At 34.6% G+C, this 12,457-nt stretch overlaps 1 protein-coding gene across 1 annotated transcript in view; it reads right to left on the reverse strand.

Annotated features, from left to right (window-relative positions):
* LOC140148803 (uncharacterized) overlaps positions 1-12,457 on the reverse strand; it is a 75,303-nt gene that overhangs the window by 24,296 nt on the left and 38,550 nt on the right. Inside the window, 1 exon segment of the mRNA XM_072170873.1 lies at positions 12,334-12,430. Within this exon segment, the coding sequence (XP_072026974.1) occupies positions 12,334-12,360 (27 nt within the window). The 5' untranslated portion in view covers positions 12,361-12,430.

Here is a 12,457-nt window from a genome sequence, read left to right on the forward strand (position 1 = left end):
CAACATGTAAGACATGGCCTTAATCTCCCACAAAGGGAGTGTAGATTTCAAATGAAGTCACTCTTAGGTAATCCCATTTGAAATTCACACCCTGGTGTGGAAATTTAAGGTCACAGTCTTTCAAGGGAATGTATGAATTTGATCTGGAATAGCCCACTTTGTACTGCACATCTAGATATTTGGATCATTTTGTATCCGTATGGTAAAAGGTCACATGGTTCAACACCACACAATTCAAACAAAGTGGCTCCATTATGCGAGTCTGTTATGCACAAACACAACAATTACTTGTATAGTAATTACTGTTTGATAGAATTAAAAATTAATTTTAATTCCATCAGACAGTTATTCCAATTAAAATCTACTTCAAATGTACTTATATCTTGACTCGCTTTGCTTATAAAATCTTTCCAAGAATACTTGGCAAGGTTATAACACATAACATTTCAGTAATGACAACAGCATCCTTAAAGGAGTTCCATGAGTTTGTCATAATTTTGATGTTTGTGTGCGTATATGTGGGTGGAGGGGGGTGTGCCTGTTTTTTTTTACACCACAACCAAATGACGACAAATACCTGGATACAATCTAATAACCGTGGACACACACCAACTGCATAAGACCATGTCTCGTTTGTCAATATAGGGTCAGGTCTTGGTTGGGTTTAAGTAAGTCTGTGGTTTGGCACAGAGTTTCAGGTGTACAAGTCCTTGTTTTAAAGATTAAAAAGGTCCTTGCTTGAAAAATCCTGGGTCCTCATTTGTTGGTCTTTACAAATAGGGGTGTGTGTGGGCTGTGGGTGAGTGTGGAGTGTATCTTACTTAATATTATATTAACCCTTTGAACCCTGGCCTACCACATAGTCCCGTACATCCAACCCTGAGCTTCCTAATTCACTCCAAAATCGCCTCAGCATTTTGCCTGTCATGCCAAAAGAAAAGGTCTACGACCCCTGACCCCATCTCCCAGATAGCCATTGAAGGATTCCGATGTAAACAAAACATATCGCAATTGATGTTAAGTGAGCCGCTTTAGCGACTCTTCGGGTTTTTGACACACCATGGTAGAAGCCTCTATAGCGGCTCATCGGGACTACGGTACAGGTTACCGTGAGCCACTATGGCGGCTTGTCGGGTTCAAAGGGTTAAGATAGTTGAGTGCAGCTCCAAAGACGTTAACTCCCAATTATGGCTTTTAATGAATTACTGTTCAACGGCAAATTAAACAAGCAAATTGAGCCCAATTCCTTTTGTTATACTTTTCACATTTTTATAACCTATAGCCAACTCCAAGTTGATTTGGTTTGCTTAATAATTGCACCATGTATCTTTAAACTGACTCACAACATAAATTTTACATCAACATCAAAAACATCATCAAGCTATGGCATACACATAAGACACGGTTCAATCTCTTTCATAAGCTGTCACAATCTTATGGCATTTGATACAGTCTATTGGCTCCAAATGATGTTATGAAAAATCTCCACTGTCCCCCAGGACTTCTCACAACGGTACTTATGTTTCCTATAGCTGAGACTACTTGAGACTTACAAAATATAAAATGATGTTTGCCTTGTGGTACTTCCATTTTTGGTACGTGGTTTTATGGTTAATTTCATCCGTAGCAGATGAGATAATGAGGTTTTGGTGTTACGTGTATGGTATTGATCATAAATTTATTTAATCAATTATTTCATTCTCTTTGGGAATTACCCAGGTCATTACCATTTTCTACCGAATGCAACCTTGACTTCTACCCACACACATAGTTATCTGATTAAACGTTCCTTTCGAAAGTAAGAATTTTAGTATTCTAATTGATCTATTTGTATTCTAAACAGTTCCATAATTCAAGGAATTCAATGCAGAAGATCATCCATTTGTCATTTGAGGTTTCAGGCATTTAATTTTCCTGCATATTGCTCAGGTTTTGTTATGTGACATGAATAGCTAAACATGTTCTCCCATCCCAATGGTCCGCTTGACACCTTCCTATTCTAAACACAATTTTGTTCTCCTGATTTATACGTCTATCTATAAACAAATCTCGCATTTTTTATCAACTAGAAATTTACTCATTGTACATATGGTTTAAGGTGTGGCTGAAATATTTCTTGACAACATGTTTTAATAATAATAATACTGCCATTTTATGCATATATCTACACATTTTTGTAATTGCAAGTTGCAATCTGTAAACGCTAGGACAAATATGCAGTTTTTCATAGTTTTTTAATTAAGTACTCATGATATAAATCATTCAAGCTAAATCATGTTAATGTTATGTGTAAAGACGCATGACTTATGATGTTAATATCTTGACAAATCTCTGACCTTTATGGGCTATTCAGTTGAAACCCACACTTCCCTGTGGAAGATTTAGCTAAAGACTTCCACAGAGGAGTATAAGTTTCGAATAGAATAGACAATTGGGTAACTTCCAATTGAAATACTTACTCCAGTTGTGGAAGATATAGGTAAAACCATAATACAGGGAGAGTATGGGTTTAAAAAAAATTAACTCTGACCAATTACTCCCCCTGTGGAAGGTATTTCCAAAATCTTCCACAGGGGTCGTGTGGATTTTAAATGGAATAGCCCATTAGCTTCTCTATTAATGTTTAACAAAATGATGTAAGCAAAATGTTCAATTTAGTCATTTGAAATGCTCCTGTTTGCTGTTTAAATAACCAGTCAATTACCATGATCACCGCTATGTGCCTGTGCATTGAAAAATGTTAAATTTCAGTGTGGGTGAGATATTTATTCTAAATATGGCTGCCGGTAGGGATACATGAACCAGGACAGCCAATGGAGCTAACTTAATTTGTAATCAACCAGGACGGAGCTTGGTCACACGTTCATCTAAAAACATGACAAAAAGGTCTTTAACCCCAATATGTTGTACATGCATAGAATAACCTCTGAACAGGTTGGGTATTAAAACTAATATCCTACAACTTAGGGTCAACATTTGAGTCATGAAGGTTATTGAACTATGCAATTGGGGATGAGGCTATTTTGGGTCATGGTGTCAAGACACAGCTGACCTACTTTCAAATGGGGCTACAGATACCTAGATACAATGAGGCCTGCACAATTAGCAGCCCTTCTTTATTTCCATGTGGAATTGGGAAAGCCAATGAGCAAAATAAACATCAGAATATATGTGCATGCAAGGAGTTGACTTTATACGTACATGCAAGGAGTTGACTTTAACTCAAAATTTGGCCAGAGCACTGAGTGTCTGCAGGACAATGAAGCCCCTGGAAAGGGAAATGCTAATGGTCGTGATGATTGATGAGCAAACTGAAAGACTTTCTTCTAAGGATTATTTTTAAGCCATACTTTTAATTAAATGTCTTTCTTTTATCAATTGTGAGCTGCATTTCAACATGAACATGCATCCACTTGTTTGTGGTCATATTATGTTCATTTAAGAAATGCATCATAGGTGATGCGATTATGCAAAATGGGTCGCATGTCGCTAAAATCAATTTGAGGCGCGGTACAAAAAAGTACAAATTTTCTTTTGCATATTGTTATTTTATGTAATATACCTAAACCCTAGGTCCAATTTAAATCTTCAGCATGCCAATTATAGCACTTAAATTTGAGAAATATTAATTGAAAAAAAAATCTAGATTAAAATTAATTCTGTTCCACAAATGACTTGTTTTAGTTGATCCCATAACATACTTCATTATAATGGACTTGCCAAGTTGTACTTCATGTTTATAATATTCCACCCTTGACGGATGCTCGCAGCATTAGATACTGATGAATCTTTAATGGTAAGAAAACAAAAACAAGGCCACAGATTAAAAGTGACTTAAAAAACATTCCCCTAACTGTAGACGTGTGTATGCATAATGTGCTGATTTGTTGCTGCAGCGAGACAGTTCAACATGTGCCTGCAATGTTTCTTATAATGATGCAGAGCTTATTTCATGCAACTTTACTACTCATCTTCATCATTTCAATTACAACTTATTTTCACTATTTCATTTGATCTAAAATTGAAAAATCACTTAATAAGTTTAAATTTTTGATAAATTTTAAGCATTTTGCAAATAATGACCGAAAAAGACAAAATCTAAGAACGTTATATTGAATTGGCAAATCAAGTCACTTTGAAAAATTTTTGCAACAAATAAAGTGCTAGTAGTCTGGTTGATTGTTATTATTATAACTAGGTCCTTGTGAAATGTTATACCGGCTAATGTACGAGTAGCAGCTTATATGGATGAGCATTTTTGATCAGAGTGGTCTCTCTAATCAATTGAGCAGCATCTAGCCATCGATACTGTATGATATCCATGTACGTACACACCCCATGTTGCTTTTGTGTATGTTTCTATATACATGTAGCTAGTATTGAATGAGGTATAGAGTTAAGACTTGGATTATCAATTACCTTACAGCCCATGATGCAAACATACATGTCTTTTTCATTACCCTGGTTGGCATGCCTATTTACATACCTTTTAGTGGTGTCATATATCTGCTGAATCCACAGTGCACCATAACCCTAGCCTTACCCCTAACTGTAATTTCTTTTCTTTTTTAAAAGAAATTGGTTGATCAATTATAATTTATCATGGTAGCTTTTCTGGGGGAGCTAGAGAGAAGTTACCTCCCTCAAAATCTGAAAATTTTGTAAACAACAGGATCAAAATTGCCCAGTTTCACTGTATACATATATGAACAGGTTTTCTATGCAATTTCTTTTTCCTCCTTTTCTTAAAGGAAGGGGGGCAGCCCCATATCACTGGATTCAATCTCCTGCTCTAACCCATCCTAACCCTAACCCAAACCACCAAGGTCTTTGCAAAATTATCCAAAAGTCATTACCTTGTGGCACATTTAAGTTCAGAATGTTCACCAAATAGATTCTTATTTCTTGATCATTTTCTATGTCAATATTCAACACACATGCAACTCATGTTTTTAGCATTTTTACTCCCATGGGGATTGACATTCACCAAAACAATCAATATATCAGTTTTTTTATTAACCCGACCCTCTCCCCTGAAATAATTGTTGCTTCAGACCATTTTTCATCTGAAACAGGCAGTACATAAGTTTGCATAATATTCTGAAATAATGAATAGAAATAACTTAAAATGTCAAATTAACTTTTTTAATTTTTAAAATTTTAAAAGTATTTGCATAAATCGATATCAGAAGTTGGTGATTACATTCAGGCCCTGCTCAAGTAAATTTGCAGATCTGTCTATGTATCAACCATTATGAATGGTACCCCTGTCTTGGCTTGGCCCTGATTCAAAAAAAAAAAAATTGGGAAACAATTAAATGACTTTTCTGATGACTTTTTTTGCCCAACTAATTTTGAATGACCGATGAAGCAAGTCATTGTTAAATTGCAACTAATATTGAATTACGACCTGTTACAACTGCACTGTTTACGTTGATAACAGACCTGAAATTGATCAGGAACCAATCAAATTCAATTACGACTTCTGCTCAGTGTACACCACTGTATTTGTAAGTTGAGCTTTTTTTGTGAAACCAGGTCGTGTCTCAAATTATTTTTTGCTTGTTTCAAATGAAGCGGGGGAGTGAATCAGCATAGTGGTTATGCCCTTGCTATGCATGGTGCAAATTGCACTACTGAGGTCCAGGGTTCATGCCCAGCTTTTCCCAGGTGGCTTTATGTGCATTTAGTTTCCAGCCCATACTCCGTCTTGCAGGTTTTATCTAGGCGCTCCAGGGTCCTCCTGCATCAAAAACTGGGCTTTACCAGAGTATATATTGTTCCACAGAAATAAACAAATGTTGATATGTGGCAATTGATATGAATAACCGATAAACGCCAATAAATCCAAGCACCCCATTTCAAATGAAGAACCATGCAGTCCAAACTTTTTGAATTATAAGCAAATTATACAATTCTTAAATCGATTAACACCCTTTCAAATTCAATTATGAATTTGTCCAGTGTGAACACAGTATTTGTAGGATGATCTTATGTAAAACCAGGCCTTGTCCCTCAAGTGATATGCTTCTCTTTGCATGTTGATACAAGTTAAGTTCTGCCTGACCAGGTAACTGACAGTGAATAATAGATCCCCAAATGGGCTGGTCTATTTGAAATCCACACTACCCATGTGGAAGATTTTGGAAATATCCTGTACAGTGGGAGTATGAATTTTGAATGGAATGAGCACATTAGCAGCTCCATTTGAATTTCATACACCCTCTGAGAAAGATTCAATCTGAATCTTCCACAGAGGGAGGGTGAATTTTAAATAGAGCTTCCTAATGTGTTCATTCCATTTAAAATCATATTTCCCCTGTGGAAGATGTTTCCAAAATCTTCCACAGGGGTGGTGTGGATTTTAAATGGAATAGCCCAATATTGCATTATTTATTCTTTTAATACTTATATACAGAAATATGATGTTGAGAGTTTTGTTTGTCCAACTGCTATCTATAATGGTCGCTACTTGAATAAATGATAGTCATGCAGTACACCAAGTGGCAATTTCTTTGTTATCCTGAGTTGAGCTGCAAACTGTAAAGCTGCTGTACATTGAAATTTGTGCAATTTTATCACTAAGAAATTTCAAATTGATCCCAATTTTAGCTGTGTGTTTAAAGATTTAAATAATGTGTCCCCAATATCCCAGTTAGAAGAGAACTTTAAAAACCGAGATTCTCCAATGTTATATTTGAACTGGTTAGTAACTGACAAGACCAGCATGGTACTCAAGTTTGGATTGGGTAGGGTGTGTGTGCCTCAGAGAATTTGAAATCCGATTTTTAGCCAAAATTTAACACAATTTTATGATTATTTTTAAATTGTTCCATTTAGGGGAAATTAGGGATTAAAAAAAATTTAAATGGTCCATTTTCATACCAAAATTGACCTATAAAAGGAAACCATTATTATACCAGAGGCCCTGAAAAGAGACCCATATAATTGGTGGCACATCCCTGTGTGGTCATTTCCTGTGGTCGTTTGTACCCCCCTGGTAAATTGAAAGCTCATTGCAAATTGTAAGTAATACATCCTCTTTTTACTGATGACTTGAATCACATGACACATGGATAATGGGCTGGTCCAATTTAAAGTCCATACTCCCCTGTGGAAGATTTTGGATATATCTTCCACAGAGGGAGTATGAATTTCAAATTAAATTAGTACATTAACCACCTCCATCTGAAATGTACCCTCCCTCTGTGGAAGATTCAGGTTGAGTCTTTCTCAGAGGGTGTATGAAATTCAAATGAAGCTCTGCCTAAGGTGGACATTCCATTTGAAATTCATACTCCCCTGTACAGGGGTAGTGTGGATTTTACATGGAAAAGGCACTGATGTTTATTGTGTAAAGTGGAGAATGAATGAAAAACTCAACATAAATATTGCAACTGTATAAAGTTATTTTTACATGCAGTGTAATTTGTGATTTTTTAATTCAGTGGAATCTGCTAATTTTGCATACATTTTAACACCTTTAATAAATTGCATATATATGTATAATTTTAATTTGTCTTTATAATAATTTGTGTTTCCAAAAATTATGGATTTCATCACAACAATCAAACCACTGCAAAAATAACATCTGAATACAGTCCTCTCTCTGGATTCAAAAATCGAATGGAACAATGTTGCTGTGCAATTATGTACATACATGACATGTATGTATTACATGTATGTAAACCTGGCAAACTACCTACATGTAAAGCATTTGCAGCGATGCATATCTTTATATTGCTAAACCAGATGTGCATTTTTTGGAATCCATTCAACTTTTGAAACCGATATAAAACAACAAACAAACAACAATATCAATCATATATTAAAGAAGAGATGATTTACATGCAAATAAAGTCATCATGCAGGTAGGTAGGTCATGCAAGCAACACACCAACAGTGAACCAGTCTTAGGTGAATGGACTATAGCATAGGAGGCTAGTGAACCAGTCTTAGATGAACGGACTATAGCATAGGAGGCACAAGACTTGATTGAATCACACCTATACAAATGGGAAAACAAAAAAAGAAAGAGAGAAATTAAATCAAAATAAAATGAACATTTACAATTTTCATACTTGACATAAAAAATAATACAGTAATGGGCTATTCCATTTAAAATCCACACTACCCCTGTGGGAGATTTTGGAAATATCTTCCACAGGGGGCAGTATGAATTTCAAATGGAATTAGCACATTAACCAACTCTATTTGAAACTCAACATGTATGAAATTCAAATAGAACTGCCTAATGTGTTCTAATGAAATTCTTACTCCCCCTGTGGAATATATTTCCAAAATCTTCGAGTGGATTTTAAATGGAATAACCCAATACAGCAAAATAGCTACTGTGGAAGTGCAAATTTGTGCGCAGCATAATTTTCACGTTCGTAGCAGCAAACACAAAAATAACAACATGCATAATCACTTTGTCTATAGGTCAATGTAAAGACGTTTTGAATCGCAAATTTAAGAACAAGCGAAACAGTCCACAATTGGCAAAGCATGACAAATTTCCATTTATACATCTACATCAGCTTTTGTCTTTGTTAATTACCCCAGATACATTAAACAATATCAAAAAATAATATAATGCATTTATAGTTGTAACATTTTCAAGACAATCATTTTTTTTCATGTGATTATCCATGAGTTGCCAACAATTGCCCCATATTTTAATAGACTAGAGTGCAATACGCCATGGTTGGCAAGGTTGTGTAATAGATGCTACAGAAATTAGCATACGAGGCACGAATCCGGGTTATCCTTCTACTAAGTACAGTATTAAATGCCAATTTCTATCAAAATCAGAATATATCCATGCTTACTTCCACGGTGGGTGCCTGCTTGCGACATTCTTCAACTGTGACAACCCAAATCCATTACTAGCATTATACTGTTTATTTTTTGCCAGAGCTTATTTTGGATGTTTTTTAAGCAGAATTAATTCAGAAATTCAAATTGCATTTCAATGTTCATTTCAATGTTATTTGTATTTGGTAGGAAACAGCTCTGAAACTAAATTCTCACTGCATTTACATTTGATACACAGGAGAGTTTCAGTTTTATTTTATGAGGCAAAATCTACATAGGGTGAAGAGACCTTTCAAAATATGTTTTACTCTAATTTGTGACCAAATCCAGTAGATATCTGAAAACATTTTAGGAGGTACACCTAGTCCCCTACATAATCTATGTTAACACCATAAATATGCTGGCTGGAAACGCTGTAAGCTGATCATCGTAAATAAACGGTTAAATCAAATATGGCAACTAGCAAACAGACTCTCGTGTGACGCTCACAAAATACTGCAGTAAATACCTATGAATAGTTGACAGCTGTGGCTATATTTCAATACAAAGTTATTATAAATACAATGTTGTAAGTGTTGATGTTTTGTTTTGCTTTTATTAATACTATACTAAAATCTGTTGGAAATTTCTCTCACGACTATGACAAATCCCACATCTTTATAGGGAACATGCGAGACATGTAAATAATCTGTCAAATAGAACTTATGAAGTACGTACATTTCACTGCAGTTTTATTTTGCAAGACAAAATGTCTTGTGGTATATATATATAACGACATGTTACTAGAGATAAAAACATATAATATTTATGTAAAAATATAAAAATATGAAATAAATAAAATTATCAAATCAATCATCAATCATCAATAAATAAATAAATAAATAAATAAATAAATTCTGTATATCATTGTTAATAAATAAATAAATAATAAATAAACAAAAAATAGATAACACTGAAAATGAATAATAATATGCAGTGACATGTGTAAATATGACTGTATTATTATTTCAGATGCAGTGTATAGGTTCATATGACTGAACTGGCATACAAATGTACTATAACTGTGAAAAATGAATAATTTATTGAGTGTAGTATTATTCATTGAGTCAATACAACAGGTTGTCATCTCTTGATAAACCTGTCCACTAGATTGTTTTCTTTGTTTTTAATCAACTACATTTAGTACACTTGTGATCAAGAAAAAGACACCTTGGGTTTTGATTTTAGATGTTTATCAAATTTTGTCTAAATTGTTTTCTCACTTATGACAGAATTAGTAAACCATAGATCATTTAGATCATCTATGAGTAAACAAGGAATATGAATTTGCTCTTGACTGTACGAAATTTAGGTTAACATAAATAGTAGATTATTGCATCTAGAAACACTGTACACTGAAATGGATAGTGAAATGAAATGGAAAAAAAAATATTGGCAGACCTTCCTTTTGACTCATCTGATCTCATCATTTGTAATCTGAAAAAGTATGTGTTCCCCCAGCCCCCATCCTTTAATCTAATTTTGTAACCATAATTAGCAAAATGTTTAAATGTGATACTCTATACGAGGGGGTATCCAAAAGTTTTCGACATCACCCAGAAGGGAAGGAGCTATATCGATGAAATTTTGTTAGTGTAATCACTGGTCCTTATGTACATTATGGTCCAAAAATTTACTTTTTTTACAAGTGGCGCTAGATGAGCAGTAGGCGCATAACCTTTTCATGATAAGATCCTCCACTTTCTTGAGTTTCTTCACTGAGGCTGCATCATCCGAAAGTGATGGACGTCCACTTCTTGGCTCATCTGTGAGGGACATGTGGCCAGTTTGGAAATTCCTTTGTCAAAAAGCAACAGTGCCATATGATGGGCAATCATCACCGTAGATAGCTTTCATTTCATTATAGATTTTCTGAGAATTGTAGGCCTAACCCTTTAAAATGCAGGAACTTAAATCATGCTGCGTGCGTCAATTTTCACAATTTTACAGGTTATGCGCCTACTGCCCATCTAGCGGCACCTGTAAAAAAGTAAACATACTTATGAGACCATTTTTGGACCATATTGTACATAAGGACCAGTGATTACACTGACAAAATTTCATCGATATAGCTCCTTCCCTTCTAGGTGATGTCAAAAACTTTTGGATACCCCCTCGTATACTCTTTAAATTAGCTTATCAATTTTGTTCAAAATTAAGTTATTAATGTATTATAAATTATGTAATAAAATGCACACATTTAAGCTACTCTGCTAGTCTTAGAGGCAATTAATTTAATTTCTACAATTTAATAATTCAAAAACAATAAATACAACACAAAAATGCTTCTTGCACTTAAGTAAAAATATTCAACAGCTATTGATGTTTTGGGTTTACATTGTATTTCCTTCTTCCACATCCACCCCCCCATTTTTATTGGCAAACCCTAATGCTGTAATGCAAGAACATATCCTTTTTAATGAGATATCAATTAGCTTGTTTAAAGGCGCATTCGGTCAACAAAAGCATTAACAAAATTAAAACTGAGTACGAGTTACTGAAAGGTTAAGGATAAGTCATTAAAATTGCCATTGTGTATTTAATTTAAAAAAAATGGAAATTAGGCAAAAAACAAGGAAAACATCAGTATTGACAAAGTTGAAGCCCATATTCAAATACACTTGAGTAGAAAAATTACATTTTCATGTAAAATGTCCTATACATGGCTTTCGGCTGAACCACTTGCAGGCAATGTTAGCACATCTATGCTACTAACAAAGGTGTAAAAAAAACCTGAATTTTTATGATTTTCTAAATGAGCAAATCACTGAATGAGCTAAAACCCAATGAGTTGTGGAGTCATCAGAGTGGTGGCTATGAGTGACCCAACTCAGATATATGTCTCATTAGTGTGTGAAGCTCTTGGCAAAATCTAAATGATCACTTATACAAAAGGGCAAAAGTTTACATACCTGTTTTTCCTCATGACCAATTCTGACGTCATATTTTAATAATGATAAAATGTAATTATAAAATGTTTCCGATGGGAATGACCTAGGTGACCTCTAGAGTCTTCCCGACATATTTGCATTGCAAATAGCAAGAATGTTCATTTCATGCATCATGCCGATTAAAAATTATGTTTTAATCAGTCAAATGTTCTTTCACAGGTTCCACACCAGTCTGTCGGCAGCAAAACAAACAAGTCATGATAAAGATTCAGTCTGTCAATTGCCTACTGCTGTAATAATAAGATTCACTTTCACACCAACATTGATTTGATTGAAATTATTTCTCATTGCTTTGATTTTTTTTCTATTTCAGTAAAAAACCCAACTATATACCACATACAATTATCAGCCATATTTTTATAAAATTCACCAAGTAAACAAAATATGCACAAAATCAAATTAATTATAAATACAGAAAACAAAAAATGATAAAATTCATACACAAGATTTGGAAGCATGCAATATTAAGACGCTATTTATTAAAATCTTACGTCACAACACACACACTCTGCACAGACTGACTCACCCTTGTAGACTCCGTGCTTGTGCTCATCGTGAAAACCGTTGGCCATTTAAAACCGTGGCATCGGCAGCAGGCTGTGCAGAAGTCTACATGATCTAACCTGCATGTAAGGAAAGAGCGAAACAAT

The sequence above is a fragment of the Amphiura filiformis genome, chromosome 3 (genome assembly GCF_039555335.1).
Source record: "Amphiura filiformis chromosome 3, Afil_fr2py, whole genome shotgun sequence".
NCBI lineage: Eukaryota > Metazoa > Echinodermata > Ophiuroidea > Amphilepidida > Amphiuridae > Amphiura > Amphiura filiformis.